Raw genomic sequence first — 17,824 nt, 5'->3', positions numbered from 1 at the left:
AAGAGCGGTGATGGACAGTCCACCCTCAAGCGAAGGAGAGGCTATAGAAGGGATGAAAACGAGAGAATAGCTCCTGCTATTTGTTGTAAATGGCAGGGACAGGCATTGAAAACGACAGAGGGAGCTCAATGTATACGAAGTGAACGTCTGACACTCGGTGATCAAGTAGTTATAAGCAGTTAACTGGCATGATCTGCATTGATATCGGAACGAGCGAAAGCGAAAGATGGAAATCGATTCAGACGGTGAGGCAGGGCAGATATATAAAAACACCAGAGCAGAGCCGTATGGAGAAGGTGCGAGTCATACTGCCTGCCTTCCTCTCTCTCTCTCTCTGGCCATACAAGACAAGTGGCTTCTAGCACGCTTGACATCTGAGTCAACATGCTGGCAACGGAGCTTTCAATTCTAGAACAACTTTTTCTGCGGTAGTGGCTGCCCATTATGAGGTGTTCCAACATGCGATTGCGTATTTGACATCCTTTAAGACTTGGTTTCGGCGTTAGCTTTGAACATAACAACATTGCACCTTTAGGTATTGGTTGAGTGCAACATGATGGGAACAATTGGATTCTGCTCAAAGGGCCAGCGTCCATTACCCTCGATGGTGAGTTAGGTAGGCTACAGGCGATTTAGGATGGAAGACCCCTGGAATTCGGAGAAAGTTGTCCTCAAGTGTTCAACATCAACTGCACCCATTCAACAATTGACTGGTTGGTCTAGTTGGTATGACGTGTCCTTCACACGGACAAGGTGCTGGGTTCGATCCCCAGGCCGGTCATGATTTCTTTTTCCTTTTTCGCCTTCCACCACCCCCCAAGGTCTTTTTTTTTTTTTCTTTTTTTTTTTTTTTTCGTAGTTTTACAGTATTGCGCCACGAGAAAGTCTCATTCCAAAGCCAGTCTTAATCAAACCGTAACATACCACTTTGCTCACAAGGTTGATTATCCTCCACCGTTCGTTCTGGCACCGTATCAGCCCGAAATGCGCGGATAGATGCAGAGCACGGAGTAATACTCCGTATATCCTCCGTATACCGTATTTAGTTTAGCTTTTCATAAGATACATGTATTATCCCAATCACGGATAACCAACTGACTTTGGAGCTTGTCCATTACATAATCCACGGCGGCCGGTGTGCACTAATGGGATTGATAAAGCATGCCCAAGAAACTCGAACGGCTGTTGATGAATAGATAAGTAGCAAAGTAATGTGATGATCAAGACCATGCTGCGTCCAGCTTTCCGGCAATGCCGTCAATGGAGGCGGCTCTACTCAACAACTCGATTATCTACTGTGGAACTGTCCTATCAAGTCATCGAGCCGCCAACGTCTCAACCTTGGGGTCGGGACGGCTATCCGATTATTTTCATGCACGGACTGTTTGGCTCCAAGAGAAATAATCGGAGCATCAGCAAGTATGTGATCCAAACCACATCACCTGTTTACCGTGCGTGGCATTGACGGAGATAGGGCTCTGGCTCGTGACCTCAATCGAGATATTTTCATTGTGGTAGGTTTTGACCGTTATTTCATCACCACTTTTGAGCAGATGGCTGATTAGGTACCGACTGTATAGGATTTGCGAAATCATGGTGATACAGCACATGCTCCTGATCATACCTATGATCACATGGCGGAGGATGTGGTGGAATTTGTGCGGCAGCATCAGCTCGGCAAGGCGGTGCTGATAGGACATTCCATGTATGTCGTTGTTTTTTCGAATCACGACGACGAGGTTCTCGTCTAATCCTGCGCAGGGGCGCGAAAACAGCAATGACTGTTGCACTACGAAATCAAGATCGGGTCTCTGGTCTGATTCCCGTCGACAATGCGCCGATTTCTGCGCGTCTCGGCTCCGACTTCCCAAAATACGTCGAGGGGATGAAGCAGATCGAGAGCGCCAATGTCACCAAGCAGAGCGAGGCAGACGAGATTCTGCAAAACTACGAGGAGGTGAGTTTCATATATCCCGTACACGACACTTGTGATGATGGCTCGGTGTACTGATGCCGACTCACGGAAGTCCGTCCCAATCCGACAATTCCTACTAACAAACCTCATCCGCGGAAACAATGGCAACGCCTTGAAATTTCGAGTGCCACTTTCCATCCTCGGATCAGCATTAGACAATATGGGCCAGTTCCCATTCAACCATGAGACAGACACCGGCATCAAGTACGACGGCCCGACGTTGTTCATCCGCGGTTCTAAAAGTAAGTACGTCCCGGATAAAACGATGCCTGCGATCAAGACCTTTTTCCCCAATGCGCGAGTGGCGGACATCGACGCTGGCCATTGGGTGATTTCTGAGAAACCCGAGGACTTTAGACAAGGTGAGTGTGCTGTTTTGATGCTTGGTATTCGACTTCGTTGTTGACGTGCTGCAGCGGTAATTAGCTTCTTCAAGGAGAATGAGATCGAGTAGATTCCTGTGTATACTAGTAGGCATTATGTCCATAGAATGATAGAAGGATTTGTATTGCGACAAAAGTTCATTAGTCGGAAGGTCCCATTATCAATTCATAACTGTACTCAAAACAAGCAGGAGTAGGTACAATCGTTTAATGCCCGCATGAGAAACATGTACAACCGTCCCACAATTCCAAACACCGTGGTATAAAACTCCGGTATGCCTGGTATCACGAAAACAGGAAAAAAGCAACAGGCGATAGACAATAAGAAACCGCGCAGGACCCGCCCGCGTTTGAACCCTTGGTCGGCTTACAATTCCGCCTCTGCTGAATCTTCTGCGATTTTGCTCTTCTTGCGAGAGGTTGAGCTGGCCGACCCTGGAGATGTCGCGGCGTTTGATGAGGGCGTTACTATTGTGTTTCGTTTTCTGGAGCTCTTAATGTGGCTAGAATGACCGGCACTGCCGTCGCGCTTTCTCTTGCCTCTTGCTCCGGAACCAAGGACGCGTCCGTCTGGTGCGATTAACATGCCAGCGTCGTCGCTGGTGCTGTCGTCCGAATCATCCAACGAAGGTCGCTCAAGCGTCAACCCTAAAACCCCATTGGAATGCCGAAGCGGCTTCTGGCCCATTTCCACATGTCTGGCAATGTGCTCGTAACCCCGCTCCAGGTCGTCAACCCGTTTTTTGATGTCCGTTAGTCGACTCTTGGACTTGCTTTCGAGTGCCTCCAGCCGTTCTTGGATTCGTTTCACGTCAACTGACCCAGCCTCCCCTCGGTTGTTTTGCACACACTCTCGCAGGAACCGGATGTCACCTTCAACACTATTCTTGATGCGTTTGATGAGCGCCGCCAACTGATCTATGTGCTCGCCCCTGATAGTGTGATATCTGTCGCTCTCTTCAGCATTGCGCGACACGGTACTTCGCAGCGATCGGATATCCGCCTCGATTGCGCTGATGTTGTCGGCCTGCAGACTGACTTTTTGTTCCAGCGCTTCCTTCGCTCGCTGAAAGTCTTCGCGATTTTTGCGGGATTCCATCTGCACCTGCGAAGTCTCCTGGGTGAGAGCAGATATTTTGTTGGCCTGTTCTGTGACCGTGTTTCGCAGTTCAGCGAATTCCTGCGTCGGGGCCGTCTGTCCCGTTCGATTCATTTGATTCATTTGATGCATTTGATTTACCCGCCCCATCAAATTCGAGGTGTTCTGAATGGTCGCTCTAATGGCGTTTGCCGCCGGGTAGGTCTCTTGCACTGTTTTCAGGACACGTTCAACAATAGGCTCCGTGCTGATCTGGTTGTATCGAGACTCAAGCGAAACAATGGCTGTTTCGACCACCTGTAGGCGACGGTTGATGTCCCCTGATAGAGCTGCCGCCGAACTCAATTGTGCCATGGCCCTCTGCAGCTTATAGTTAAGAGATGCTTCGAGGGATTTGATGGCATTTGACTGTTCGTTGTCCAAGGCAGAACGCGCTGTGACGTGCTCCTTGAATAGACTCTCCCAGCGCTGTACTTGACCGTCGAGTTGTGAAAGTGCCGCTCCGCTGACTTTTTCCAATCTCTGGACTTGAGCGTCGAGCATTGTCAAAGCATTTTCCCGGGCTTGCTCCAGGTCTGAAGTCTGACCTGTCGGCAATGCACGAGTGACATGAGGGTCGGACACTTCGCTGGGTCGATTCAACTTCTCCTCTAGTTGCTCGATTCGTTTGAGAAGATCATTCAAATTCTCAGCAGCTGTTTCGTTGGCGTGCATTGCCTTTTGTAATTTGTCCAGTTTCTGTGCGAATTCTGTCATTTGCATAGCTTTTTTCGACTGCAACTGTTCTAGCTGCGATTTTAGTTCCGAAACCGCACTCAACAGCGACTCATCTTGGGTCCGGGAATCAGCCAACAATTGGACCGTATCTTTTAGCTCTCCGAGTTCGCACCGAACTTGTTGCAACATCTGATCCTGATCACGGGCTTGCGCCGGTGGATGTTGCAACGCCCCTTTGATTTCTGCTAGTTCTTTGGACTGCGCCTTCTCACGATCGTCGATTCGTTGATGCAGAAAACGGATCTCTGGTAGAGTGGCCATTTGATCGTATTTTTTATCGTACTCTCTCTTGAATGCTTGTATTTGTGCCCGTATTTGCGCCTGCATTTCGCCTTGCATTCTTTCTTGAAATTCGGCTTGCAGTTCCGTTTTCAGTTTTGTTCGTAGCTTCTGCGTGAGCTGCGATTTCAGCTCGGCTTGTTGCTGCTTTGTGAACTCCGCCGCCGCCGACACTGCTCCAGACTCAACTTGCAGGTTCAGGAGTTTTGCAACCTGCTCCTTTTGCCGAGAATACTGATCTTGATAGCTTCTTAGCCTCTGGTTCAAGCTACTAACTTCACTCTGACACTGCTCTCGTCTTTTGTTGATCACTTCTTGTGCCGCGGGAAATCTGCTCATGTTCTTCGCTCGTCCATGATGCTCTGTCAAGATTTGCATGACTTTTTTGGCCTTGTCATAGTCCTGGCGTGTCGTAGCCATGTAAGCAGCATTCGTTGTGAAATGTCCGAGTATATCTGCCAGGGAATAACCCTGCAGCTTGGGCTCCGATGTGACAGAAGTCATGGGGACAGTAGCCGACGGCGCGTCGTTGGACTGTGCAAGCGCATTTCGAGGCGACTCAGGCTGTCGTCCAGGTTGAGACATGGTTGGAGCAGGTGGGTAAGTATGCGAACCGTCTGTTTTCGTGTCATACAGTGGCGTTAAGGGCTCGGCCATGTTGCTTGCGAACCGCGGTTCATCGAATACGCCCTCGGTTTGGCAAAACAAAGTCGAACCAGCGAAAATCTCTCCAAGGTTTCAGGACTGCGGTCGTTAAGCAGATGCAACGGTCCGGGGGGAACCGACAAAGCAGTAACAACTGCACGTTTGAGAGGTTCAGAGCTCCCACTTTTAGTTCTCTCTTTGCACCCATCTGCGACTGGTATTTAACGGCAGTATCTTCTGTTGCGGCCTGAGGCAAGCATTCCAAATGTGCATCGGGCTACTGGAACAAGGTCGTAATTGTCACCAGAACGCGAAGAACAATCAGACCTTTTAGAACCAGTTGAAGATCGTAATTTCGCCTTTGGAACCGTCCGTTTGGGTCCGATGAACGTGGTCACGCACAGACGGATTCTGCCGCTTATCCATAAGGCGGTGAGGAGCGCCAAGAAGCGACAGCTCTCTGGGAAAAAGCTCCAAACAGCGGGCAACGAGCAGCCATTCTTGCACCGAGGCCTGCCAGAGCTGGTCTGTCGAAGACGATTTCAGAATGACCGCAGTAAGTGTGGATAGTCCTCGGACTGTTCAGTCCATTGCTAACGGATATATAGCCGATTTCCACAATCTCGGAGCAGAGGGAGCTCCGCGGGCTCAATCTCATCGCCGCCCATTCGCACATCCGCGGCCTTGGGGTCGATAGCGACACATTGCAGCCCCGGGCTTCATCCCAGGGTCTGGTCGGTCAGGAGAAGGCCCGCAAGGCGGCAGCCGTGATCCTGCAGATGGTCAAGGAGGGCAAGATCGCCGGCCGAGCAGTCCTCATATCGGGCCCGCCGAGCACCGGCAAGACCGCAATCGCAATGGCCATGGCGCAGTCGCTAGGGCCTGACGTTCCGTTCACAACGCTGGCATCGTCGGAAATTTTCTCGTTGGAGATGTCTAAGACAGAGGCTCTCACGCAGGCATTCCGCAAGTCGATCGGAGTGCGCATCAAGGAGGAGAGTGAGATCATTGAGGGTGAGGTGGTGGAGATTCAAATTGATCGAAGCATCACAGGGGTAATGCGGATGATGATGTGCAGCTGGGGACTGGCCCATGCTAACGGTTTCAGGGCAATAAACAAGGCAAGCTCACGATCAAGACCACCGACATGGAAACCATCTATGACATGGGCACCAAGATGATCGACTCGATGACAAAGGAGCGCGTCATGGCGGGCGACGTGATTTCGATCGATAAGTCGTCTGGCAAGATCACTAAGCTCGGCCGCTCTTATGCCCGCTCTCGGGACTACGATGCAATGGGCCCGGATGCCAAATTCGTGCAGTGCCCCGAGGGCGAGCTGCAAGTCAGAAAGGAGATCGTGCACACGGTTAGCCTACATGAGATTGACGTGATAAATTCCCGGACCCAGGGCTTCCTGGCACTGTTCTCGGGAGACACTGGCGAGATCCGGAGCGAAGTGCGTGATCAGATCAACACCAAGGTGGCGGAGTGGAAGGAAGAAGGCAAAGCCGAGATCATTCCGGGAGTCCTGTTCATCGACGAGGTTCACATGCTCGATATTGAATGCTTCTCGTACATCAATCGCGCGCTGGAGGCGGAGCTAGCCCCGATTGTGATCATGGCCAGCAACCGGGGCCATACCCGGATTCGCGGGACAAACTATCAGTCACCGCACGGGCTGCCACTAGACTTCCTGGACCGCGTGGTTATCATCAATACGCAGCCGTACACCGCGGACGAAATTCACCAGATCCTCGCAATCCGCGCCGCGGAGGAGGAGGTCGAGCTATCCCCAGACGCCTTGGCACTTTTGACAAAGATTGGCCAGGAATGCGGGCTACGATACGCCAGTAACATCATCACGACGTCCCAATTACTCGCGGAGAAGCGAAAGGCCAAGACGGTCAGCATCGATGATATCCAGCGCAGTTTCCGATTGTTCTACGATCCCGGGCGGAGCGTCAAATTCGTCAACGAGTTCGAAAAGCGATTCATCCGAGATAGCGGTGAAGTGACGCTGTCACATGCCAATGGCGATGCGATGGAGATTTCTTAGGCGTTTTATTGGGATCAATAAACTCGGCATGTTCTTTTCTGAAGAATCGGCTGTCTTGTGTCGCGTAAAAAGGGTTGCGTGGCCGTGGTCTTTTTCGCATGCATTGATGTATGATATTATGGTTGGCGCGTTAGTGATATCTGGGATATGTCTCCGATAATGTTCAGTTTTCAGGGTTTCTCATCACTGTCAAACGAAATGAGGATATCATGATTAATGTACAGGCGACCATCTATCAAAGACCAGCCATCATTCTTATGTAAATGCCGTTACATAACGCCAACTATCATCCGGATCACCAACTTGTCGGAATTCCACACCCTCGCCGAAATACCCGGCATCCCTCCATGATTGCATTGTAGCGCTATCGTATGGTCCGTGAACCTGTCCCCCGTCTCGAGCATCGGACCAGCGAAACTCCCACGCCACAGTGCCGCCGTTCGCGCTGTCAGCACCTTCCTGCGTCTCTCCGGCAGTCTCGGGCTCGGGCGGATCAACCCACGTTTCTCCCGTCTCCCGCCGGTAATGACGCGTCAGGAGCTCGCGCTCCGCATCGTAGATGTCTGTCATGCCTCTTGAAAGGAGTAGATCGGCGGCTCCAGTGATATCGTCAATAGCTTTTCGTCTCGCTGTTTCCTGGGGGTCTTCCTCGGTCATTTCGACGTCCTCGCTGCGCCCGTTCTGTGCATTCTTCTTGTTCTTCTTCGCCTGCCACTTGGGCTTTTTCTTTAGGCCCTTGCCGAGTCGTGCTAACGCCTCGAGCACTGTCTCACCCTTCTCAAGATTCGTAATGAGTGTCCGGAGGAGATCCGACGTCAGGATGCTATCCATCTGACGATCCTTTTCGCGCCGCTCGTTCTCCCGTCGTTCGGCAGCCTCCTTCGCTCTTCGGATGTCCTTTTTGGACACGCCGTCTAGCCACCTGTCGTGGATCGCATCCGGGTCGGCGGCTTTCCGGATGTAGTTCCCGGCCTCGTCGAACCGGCCCTCTTCCTGCTCAGCACGCATGTTGAAGGCGTCGATGAGGGGAGCATGATGTTTCTTGCCGCCCGCGCCGACCTCCGCGTCAAGATTTTCGTCCAAGCGCGCGCGCTCCTCGTCATCGACATCGCTCTCGCTCTCGCTTTCGCTCACTGCGTCCTCTGCCCGTTTGATCTCGTCCGGTCGACTGAGATCGACGTGCACTTTGCGCGCACCTGTAGAACCACCCACTTGGCCGACGATTTCGTCGTCTCGAAGAAAGCGGACGCTCTTCTTGCCCTTGCGGGACGTCGAGTCGTCCTCATCGCGTTCGCCGCCTTCATCCTCCTTCAAACCGGCAAACATATCATCGTCCTCGGCGGCGGCGCGTTCTTCTTCTCGTTTGGCCTTTGCTTTCGCCTCGGCGCGCAGGTCGAACGCATCTTCGTCGCTGTCAGATTGGTATCCGTCGAGGTTGACAGCATTACGGCGGACGGCGCGTCCGCGATGGCCGATTTCATCGGCGTCTAGGATTTCGTCTTCTTCCAGCTCATCGGGCGCTAGTTCGGAGGGATTTCGGAGATCAAAGCGTGGCTTCTTGGACGAGGAGGGGCCGCTTTCGCTCTCCTCGGCGATGTACGTTCGGGCGAATTCCTCGCCGGCACGTTTTGGGCGGACTGATGGTCTGGACATGTTGAACTGGCGATTATAGAGCTCTGTGCTGAGCTGTCTGGTTTCTGAGAGCTTCGTAGGCAACTAGTTGACCCATCAAATCGGACACGGAAAATCATCAACCAACTTGCGTCATGGGTCAATAGTGCTCCGTGTTGAATCACTTCAACTTGAACCTTAGCATTAAAAGCTTCTGTTCTCTGATCACATTTCTGCCAGACAAAAGCTGGCATAAAATTTCCTCACTTCTACTCGTCGAACCTTCCTTCACTCAACCCCTCCGCCCACCTTACACCACCATGGTAAGAGTATCCCACCACTCTCACCGTTAAGAACCATCTGACGGACACAGTATCGCCCAGGCTATTGGGACACAGATCCCATGGACGGGATTCTCGGTCCCGGCGCCATGGGCTACGGTGCAGGCACAAGCCGGCGACGCTTCGACGAGTACTACCGCTGCTATCCGGTAGCGATGCTCCCCGGTCCCGAGCGAGAGAACGTCAACCATGGGGGCAAAGTGATTATGCCGCCGAGCGCGCTGGACAAACTGAGCCGGCTACATATTACATATCCGATGCTGTTTGAGCTGCATAATGGTATCAAGGGGAAGATGACGCATGCCGGCGTGCTGGAGTTTATTGCGGAAGAGGGCAAGATCTATCTGCCTTACTGGGTTTGTCTTTTACGTGGAACAGTGTACTGGTGGATAGGGACTGACTGGGACGGCAGCTTATGCAAACTCTTCTGCTCGAACCCGGGGATCTCGTACAGGTGAAATCAACGGATCTCCCACCGGGTCGCTTCATCAAACTGCAGCCACAGTCGACAGCCTTCCTTGAAATCAGTGACCCCAAGGCGGTACTGGAGAACGCGTTCCGAAATTTCTCTTGTCTCACCAAGGGCGACGTTTTCACGTTTTACTACAATGACCAAGTGTACGAGGTTGCGGTACTCGAAACGAAGCCCGAGAACGAGAAGAACGCAATTTCCGTGCTGGAAACGGATCTAGAGGTCGACTTTGCTCCTCCGGTAGGCTACGAAGAGCCTAGCACAGCGCGCACAAGCGGAACAAACACTCCAGCAGGTGGCGCTCCTTCGAATGTTCCGGGCGGTGGCCGGATCCATTCCGCGGGCACTATGGCACAGGCAATCAACTACGCCGCGATCGCGCCGGAGTCGACTGACGTCACGGCTGGTGCCAAAGCTGAGTCTTCTAACTTTCGCACAACAGGTTATCGCTTGAACGCGAAGAAGGGCTCCAAGGTGACCACCCCTCAACCCACCACGCCGGCACCGGGCACCGCCGATCCACGCCGTCCGCCGCCAGCTCGGCGAACTAATGGACCGCAGCCACTCCGTCTGCCTCCGAACAAGCTCTTCTTTGGGTACGCTATCAAGCCGTTGAAAAAGCGGGATGAGAGCGGCCGACCCGTTGAAGAAGAGAAGCCACGCTTCCAAGGTCCTGGGCAGACGCTGCGGAAGAAAAAGGGGTTAGGAGGAACGGACTCGGGAGCGGCCAGCGGGAGTGAGAGTGGCCGTTGATTGATTAGATTCCTTTGAACGTTTTTTACTGTTGTTTTGATGGCGTTATGGGTACACTAGGCTACGGCATGTGATGAGGAATATTCGATTCGACCGAGTAGGATGGGAGCATTCTGATGAACCTGTTGAATTCGAAAAGAAACTATTGATTTCTAATGCCATTCTCTCTCACATTGTTATACCGATCAGTAGATAGATTTTGGAATCAGACCTGGACTATCTTTGAGTGAAACGAAAGATCTTGATAATGGCTGAAGGCGACCAACTCCTTTTGGAATTCACAGAAGATCTCGTAGGCCTCGTCGAAGCCCAAGGGAAACTCTTGCCGGCTCCGCTTGCGCTCCTGTTCACGCTTCATCCGGCTCATCCACTGCACTGGAGTTTTGTCATGGTGGCCATCAACCCAATCGGCGCGCTGCGGTGGCACGTTGGCCGTGGAGATGATACGGATGTTGGGATCGACCAGCATGATCTTGACGCCCCGAACACGGGCAGGCTTGGTATGGTCCTTGGCCTCAATGTGCACCCTGTGCTGCAGCAGGTTGGGCCATGCAATCACGCGCCCGATCCGTCCGCGGATTGCCCCGACTTCCTGCACCGCCGGGCTGTTGTTCGTCAGCCCGAAGACTTGCTCGAGCCAGATCGAATCCCCCCGTTCGTGCTCCACGTCTAGGAGCGGCTGCACGTCCGATGATTGCCGGAATTCTACCTGGACTACTTCTGTGTTTTCTATCACGTACAGAATCAGTGCGGAGGCGCAGACGTGTTCGTTCTGTGGCTGTTCCGTCAAATCACACTCCCGTCGGGATATCTAGTTGAAAGGAGAAACTCACCATCTGCCCATCGATATGCCATGGAGTGTCAAAAAAGGGTTGCTCTGGGGTTACCCCAAAGTCAATTGTCCGGATAATGACCTGTAACCCTCGATTGCGGCCAAAGTCCTTGAGTAGATCCAGTCGAGGCTCGATCCGGTGCATGCTCCTTCTCTCCGGAGGTAGATCATCCAGCAGCTCCGGAGGCATCGCAATTGGAGAGAATTTGCCAGGCTCGGGCTGCACGACGACATAGCGCTCCCTTTTCCAGTTCATCAAACGTTCCATGTAGCAATTGTCGGTTTCACCGGGCTCCTGCGCCGGCGGCTGGTCGTTTGGATCAGGCACTTTCTGGTACTGCACTTTGTGCAGCTCGATGCGGGAGCGCGAATGCAGCAGATCCACCAACGGCGTCAGAACAAGGTTCCAGATTGGGATGATCTCGTCCAGTGTCTCCTCAATCATTTTGTACACCTCCCGCTCCGCTTCTGGATGCAGATTGTTGACATAGCTGGCCAGATAGCAGCTTCCATCGGCGTTGAACCCGACGTCTGTCGGCAGCCATTGGAACCGTGAGCTGAACGGCCGGACGTCCACGTCTGCCCGAGACGCAATCGCCCAGCTCATGTCTTTGCGGCTGATGCCAGGTTTTTCCGGTTGCTTGAGCACTTCTCCCTGGCCGATCAAATCGATGGCTTCATCCACGCCAATCAGCCGGTTGCGCAGGATGCGACTGCGTCCAAAGACCAGTGGGAACAGCGAGGGATGCATGAAGCTTCGCTCACTGTCCGCTATCGCGATCTTGCGGTACAGGCCGATCGAGTGGGTGATCGTCTCTAGGTTCTCGGTGGCTCGGCGCATATTCTCTGCAATGGCAGAAAACACCGTCTTGTCCGCTTTGATCACGTCTCCGTTGAAAATGTTGACAGTGCCCGTGCGTTGGTAGAACCGCGCTTTGAACTCCAGCTCGTCGCAGATCCAATCCATCATCTTTTCGCTAATGTCCTCACCCGTGCTCATCACATCCTGCCGCCAGTTCTTCATGTACTCTGCGTCAAACGCCTAAGTCTTGGTCAGCATCGTCAGGCCGTCCACAGGCTGGAGGGCTTCCCTTGGACGGCCAATCCGGTAAATCCGTGAAATCGTTCAAGAGACGAATCATGGTCTTTTCCCGGAGAGTTATTAATGGTTGACTAAAGATCGTCTCAATATCCTTTTTCCCACTTGGCATCTTCCCCGTGAACACCTCTATTGACCGCAAATGCCATACCTGATATAACCCTTATCGACATCACGATCGTCCAGAGCAGAAGGAAACAGGGCCCGGTGCCTGATGCCATACGCGTCCATTGCCAACGGACAGTAGTCCAATGGAAGTCCGTATCCGGGCATCGTAAATCGATCTTCCTGCTTCTTCGGCGGCCTCATCGGCACGGTATAAGGACTGGACTCCATGATTGGTGATGATATGTACGACGTATGCTGTATCGTCAGTAGACAGTGACAAAAGATGTGGCGGTATAGAGAAAGAAGAACGATTGAGTGCGTGCTTTACGAGCATCTCCCGGCCTGACGAATCGAGCTAGACTCCCCACGGAATCACCGGTAACTCTGTTTGCTTCAATTGTCATTGATGCTTCTCTCTATGGGGCTGGTTCGAATGTTTGTCCGGATCGACGTCAAACTGACAGAGCCGAAAGCTTGAATGTCCGGAACACAGTTGCGGGACCAGTGACCTTGTTGACATGGCCTGTCCGATGTATAGTCGGGAAATTCCTTGGAGTTTATTTGTGACAGGAATCAGATCATTTGTCAAGAAGTATCATCATTCGTCTCCATTTGTTGAGGTTATTGTATATCCAAGAGCCAACGTTATTGTACATGGACGGAAGTAGTCGATGAACAAAGTCATTGAAATCCTCGTGACTCTGGAAACTCGTCTTCCAGCTTCAGTCGGGCAGTCACGTTCATACTGAACAGTTCCTGGATCAAGAGCTTCGCCGCATACGGGATTGTCATCTTCACCACTCCGCGTGATGACCGACACCGCTGGCACCAGTTCAGGTAGCCCATGAACCCGCATTTTTCGCACACATCGACCTCGTGCTTGTCTGATGATAGCATCAACCGCTCCAGTAAAAGCTGGCTGGTACCGTAGGCGATCAGACAGTCTCGTTCCATTTCTCCCAGGCGTAGACCTCCGTCGCGCGATCGTCCCTCGGTCGGTTGCCGCGTGAGTGTTGCCCGCGGACCCCGTGCACGGGAGTGCATCTTGTCCTGTACCATGTGCTTCAGCTTCTGATAATAAATCGGTCCGAAGAAGACGTAGTACGGCATCGGCTCTCCCGTGATTCCTGACGTTAGGTAGTCTTTGCCGCCGTAGCTGAATCCACGCTCGACAAGGATCGCCGATGTTTGCTGGATCGGATCTCCCGCAAACGCTGTTCCGTATCCAAAGCGTCCTGTTAACACTCCAGCCTTGCCCGCCACGAGCTCCAGCAGCTTGCCCACGGTCATTCGTGATGGATAACCGTGCGGGTTCATGATAACATCCGGCACGATGCCCTGGTCTGTGAATGGCATGTCGACCTGCTCGGCGATAAGACCAGTGACGCCTTTTTGCCCGTGCCGCGACGAGAATTTGTCTCCGACTTCGGGCCGTCGCGTTTGCCGTGTGAGCACCTTGACGATCTGACCTTCGCCTTCCGTGACAGAGATCATCACTTTGTCGATGTAACTGGGATCCGCCAGCTTATACGTCATCGGCGCAGGAATGTACTTAGTCGGGCGGCCTGCGTCTGACCCGGTGATGCCCGTAGAATAGGGCTGATCGGGAGATGACTTGTTAATGTACACCTCCCCAGCACTGATCTTCTCACCCACCGCTGCCAGGCCATCACTTTCCAGAATCGCGTGCTTGGGGATGGGAACGCCGTCTTCGTACTGGGGCTTGTCCAACCGATCCATCGTACCGTTGGGGTAGCTCTTCAGTTGAGCCATGTACTTGCGATAAACCTGGCAGCGGCCAAAGCCTCGATCGATAGAGCCCTTGTTCAGGACCAGGGCATCCTCGATATCGTAGCCCGAATAACTCATCACTGCGACCATGGCATTTTGTCCAGCCGGGAGTTGATCATACTTGATCAGCTCGATAGTGCGGGTCTTGACTAGCGGCTTCTGTGGGTACACCATCAAGTACAGCAAAGAGTCGATACGGAGGAATTGATTCGAGGCGATCGCACCAATGGCTTGTTTACCCATTGCACACTGGTAGGTGTTCCGAGGAGACTGGTTGTGGTGTGGATATGGAATCAACCCGGCGACTGCGCCGAGGATGGTGAAAGGCTCAATTTCCAAGTGAGTTGTCGTGTCCGTGACATCCTTCTCGTACATTGCGATGTTGGAGTCATTTTCCTCGTTGACGTCCAGGTATTCCACGAGTCCCTGCGCCAAGAAGTCATCAAACTGCATCGACCCGTCTCGGAGCTTTTCCAGATGGTGTCGTTCAACCAGAGGTCGGCCGTTCTCGACGACAATCAGGGGCCGACATATTCGCCCATCGTCCGTAGCAATGTGGACAGCTCGCTGATGGTGATTGATGTAAATGCTGACAAATTCTGAAATCCGTCCCATCCGTCGAAGCCGGCGGAAGGACTCCAGGAAATTCTTCGGCCTTCGTGTCAGGGCAATGGGAGTGCCGTTCAAGGAGATGATGTATGATCCCTGGCCGTAAATCTCCCGTCCACTGACTGTCAAGATGTCCTCTGCACCCAGCATGAACACCAACTTTTTGACCGGACCCTCCTCGTCATTTGTCGTAATGTGTGTCATCAGAGCAAGATTTTTCACGAGACCGCAGGCTTCGCCTTCCGGCGTGTCGGACGGGCAAAGCATACCGAATTGCGACGGCTGCAGCGCTCTCGGTCCACTGACTTTACGTGTCTTCTCAAACTGACTGGAAATCCGGGTCATCATCCCCAGTGCCGAGATGTAGCTGAGTCGGCTCAGAACATGGGTCACGCCCGCACGTTCCATGCGGAACCGCTTCAGACTCCAGTTACCTGTGGAGATGGCTCGGTTCAAGCCCTGGGTGATGTGGTTCCCATGCATGCCGATCACGCTCCATGCGTCGAAGACTTCAGCCCGGCGCCGCTTTTGAAGAACCTTCTCAAAGTTCATCTTGATATCAAAGCAGAACTTCTTGAATAAGTCTTCAAACAGGAGCGCCATCAGCTGACCGGCCAGCTCCAGTCGCTTGTTTCCGACATAATCTCGGTCATCAACCATGCCGGGGTCGTGTTTGGCCATCAGCACACGGCGTGCCATGTGAGCTACGTAGATGGCTTTGGGACGGAAGTTCATGTTGGTCACTTCCACATGAGAAATGATGACGGAGGATATCGCCTCGATGGCCTCTTGAATATGTGTTCGCTTGTAACTACCGCCCTGCCTCGCTCGATTGATCTTGATCTTGGATCCAATCCAATCCAGTGCTTGCTGCTGGGTGTAAACATTCTGCTTGATTGCCTCCTCGAAGTTCACGGCGAAGTCCTCTTGGTAAACTTCGTCCACACCGGCAACGAGGAGTAACATCTCCTTGTCGGAGTGGACTCCCATAGCCTTCAGAAGTATTACGATAGGGACATCATCACTCAGCACGTTATGTTTGAGATACAGCTTGCCCTTTTTCAGAATGATATAACTTTTCGACTTGCGCTCATTCGATGAACTCGTCACTGAGGCTTGGACGATTTCCTTCTTCGGGTCGACTTCAACAATAACGCGGTTTTTGCTCAATTGCTCCTGAACCAAGATGACCTTTTCCGTTCCGTTGACAATGAAATAGCCGCCAGGATCCAGCGGACACTCATTCAACAAATGCATCTCCGCCGGCGTCTTGTTAGCCAAGACACATTTCGAGCTCCGCAGCATCAATGGCATCCGGCCAATTGCCACTGCCTTGCGATGCACGAGTTGGCGCGCACGCACGTATTCAAAATCGACGTAGATTGGAGCGGCATAGGTCATATCTCGCAGTCGACATTCGTTCGGCGTGACAGTGGACTCAAACTCCACAGACTCGTTGCTCTCATCAGGACGCCGAGGAGAGCCAAGATAGATGTTTGTGAACCGGAGGAAGAAGTTGTGATCTACTTCGCTCCGGATGATTGAACTTGACTGCACGATCTTCTTCAATTGCACCTCAACGAAGTAATTATAAGAATCAATGTGTTGTTTTACTAGACCTTTGACTTTCAAAAATGCTGGGAGAAGGTTCCATTTGTCACGCGCCGTGTCGATCGGATCGGTGAGAGATTTGTTATAATAGAAGGGCTCCAGAACCGCATCGAATGGGTCGACCTTCTTCGGTTTTGCATGCTCTTTAGCGTTTGCAGGCGGCTCCGGTCCAACTTGTGGTTTCGTTGTAGACGCGCGCTTTTTTTTCTCTGCTGCATCGGTCTCTTGAGGGTTGCCGGGCTGCAAAAGATGATCAATGTCAGCTTACTGTAGTAGTAGTAGCAAGGTTCTCCTCCCAACATACCTCGGGCTGGCTCGTCGCGCCGCGCGGAGCAGTTGCTCCAAGATTCGGTCTCTTCCGTGGAGGCATTGTTCCTTCGCGGCACTTCGAAGCGCGCGACCCCTCGCAGACCGAGTGAAAGCCGTTCACGACAAGGTCATGAACGCGCGGTTGACATTTTTCAATATTGGCGGGGAGCGATTAGATAAGCGGGATCTGCGGCATGAGCTTGATCGACTAAACGTTTTACGCTAATCCAAATCAGGTATCAATATGATATTTGTAAGCTAAACTTTATATGGTATCTTGACGGAAATAATTTATTCCGTCTCCGTGTGCGGACCGAGATTTGTTTGCTCGATCAAAATGTTCAACATATGCAACAGTTCATGCCGCAGGGTTGCCGGGGTTCTGCCGTGCCATTGTTCTTTTTGAGTGCTTATCTCGTCGGCAATGAGTGATTGTACCATCTGGTACAATGGGCGAGGAGTAGAAGGGATTCCCCAGTAGCGTATTCCACCCTACGATTCTCATCGGCCACGAGAGATTATCCAAAGTTGTATGTTCAGCGCACTCCGAGATAACAATGTTCCTGGTCCTTGGATGTACCCCATTCCCTCTATGCATGATCGCTTCAACATGGCGTTCCGGACGGCCACTAGATTCCCCGTACCGCATGGATCTGTGCCATTTCTGGAATCCGGTTCTGGAAGCCGTCGTGTCTCCGCTTTTAGCCTTCAGCACAAAATAGTATCCTGTGGAATCCTTAAAAGCGAGGGATGAGAGTGCAGTCATTGACTCTCGACTCTCGGAGAGTATGGCCAATCATACATCAGTGGCGACACGCAATTTGCAGCGAGCAGTTGTTGCATTCAACGCAATTTGACATTCACTGAAGATCCAGAGCGCCTCAACTCTCAACCCTCTCACCCCAAGACGATGATTGAGCCCGGGCTCGAACTGTTCAGATCTCTGAGCAATTCAGTACTCCGGACGGTTTCGAGAATGACAAGTGCGGCACTAATCCTGGCAGCTCATCGCGGGGTCCAGTTGTTGATGCTCCGGGCACTGTGAACCATGCATTAGCGCTGCTGCAGCGG

General features: G+C 52.4%; 7 protein-coding genes and 1 non-coding gene across 8 annotated transcripts; 4 read left to right on the top strand and 4 right to left on the bottom strand.

Moving 5' to 3' along the window:
- Positions 1 to 708: 708 nt before the first annotated feature.
- VTN49DRAFT_t5 lies at positions 709 to 781 on the top strand. Its single transcript has one exon. It is a non-coding gene; the product is annotated as a tRNA-Val (tRNA).
- A 447-nt stretch (positions 782 to 1,228) lies between these two features.
- On the top strand, positions 1,229 to 2,429 carry VTN49DRAFT_3952 (uncharacterized protein; the record flags this gene model as incomplete). Its single annotated transcript, XM_069411844.1, has 6 exons — positions 1,229 to 1,419; positions 1,475 to 1,514; positions 1,581 to 1,705; positions 1,762 to 1,957; positions 2,028 to 2,337; positions 2,392 to 2,429. 6 exons carry the CDS (start codon positions 1,229 to 1,231, stop codon positions 2,427 to 2,429), a joined length of 900 nt encoding a protein of 299 aa, XP_069272576.1.
- A 296-nt stretch (positions 2,430 to 2,725) lies between these two features.
- Positions 2,726 to 5,170, bottom strand: VTN49DRAFT_3951 (uncharacterized protein; the record flags this gene model as incomplete). Its single annotated transcript, XM_069411843.1, has 1 exon — positions 2,726 to 5,170. One exon carries the CDS (start codon positions 5,168 to 5,170, stop codon positions 2,726 to 2,728), a length of 2,445 nt encoding a protein of 814 aa, XP_069272575.1.
- A 535-nt stretch (positions 5,171 to 5,705) lies between these two features.
- On the top strand, positions 5,706 to 7,217 carry VTN49DRAFT_3950 (uncharacterized protein; the record flags this gene model as incomplete). Its single annotated transcript, XM_069411842.1, has 3 exons — positions 5,706 to 5,714; positions 5,767 to 6,213; positions 6,267 to 7,217. 3 exons carry the CDS (start codon positions 5,706 to 5,708, stop codon positions 7,215 to 7,217), a joined length of 1,407 nt encoding a protein of 468 aa, XP_069272574.1.
- A 255-nt stretch (positions 7,218 to 7,472) lies between these two features.
- On the bottom strand, positions 7,473 to 8,870 carry VTN49DRAFT_3949 (uncharacterized protein; the record flags this gene model as incomplete). The annotated part of the gene is made up of 1 exon (XM_069411840.1): positions 7,473 to 8,870. One exon carries the CDS (start codon positions 8,868 to 8,870, stop codon positions 7,473 to 7,475), a length of 1,398 nt encoding a protein of 465 aa, XP_069272573.1.
- Positions 8,871 to 9,148: 278 nt separating this feature from the next.
- VTN49DRAFT_3948 (uncharacterized protein) lies at positions 9,149 to 10,394 on the top strand (the record flags this gene model as incomplete). The annotated part of the gene is made up of 3 exons (XM_069411839.1): positions 9,149 to 9,151; positions 9,202 to 9,525; positions 9,582 to 10,394. The coding sequence occupies 3 exons, from the start codon at positions 9,149 to 9,151 to the stop codon at positions 10,392 to 10,394; spliced, it is 1,140 nt and encodes a 379-aa protein (XP_069272572.1).
- Positions 10,395 to 10,599: 205 nt separating this feature from the next.
- On the bottom strand, positions 10,600 to 12,661 carry VTN49DRAFT_3947 (uncharacterized protein; the record flags this gene model as incomplete). The annotated part of the gene is made up of 3 exons (XM_069411838.1): positions 10,600 to 11,166; positions 11,228 to 12,268; positions 12,497 to 12,661. The coding sequence occupies 3 exons, from the start codon at positions 12,659 to 12,661 to the stop codon at positions 10,600 to 10,602; spliced, it is 1,773 nt and encodes a 590-aa protein (XP_069272571.1).
- A 453-nt stretch (positions 12,662 to 13,114) lies between these two features.
- On the bottom strand, positions 13,115 to 16,814 carry VTN49DRAFT_3946 (uncharacterized protein; the record flags this gene model as incomplete). The annotated part of the gene is made up of 2 exons (XM_069411837.1): positions 13,115 to 16,684; positions 16,749 to 16,814. The coding sequence occupies 2 exons, from the start codon at positions 16,812 to 16,814 to the stop codon at positions 13,115 to 13,117; spliced, it is 3,636 nt and encodes a 1,211-aa protein (XP_069272570.1).
- Between the last annotated feature and the right edge of the window lie 1,010 nt (positions 16,815 to 17,824).

The sequence above is a fragment of the Thermomyces lanuginosus genome, assembly GCF_041956635.1.
Source record: "Thermomyces lanuginosus strain ATCC 200065 unplaced genomic scaffold VTN49scaffold_3, whole genome shotgun sequence".
Lineage (NCBI taxonomy): Eukaryota > Fungi > Ascomycota > Eurotiomycetes > Eurotiales > Trichocomaceae > Thermomyces > Thermomyces lanuginosus.
The sequence above is the reverse complement of the archived record's forward strand: the minus strand, read 5'-3'. Positions and strand labels throughout refer to the sequence as shown.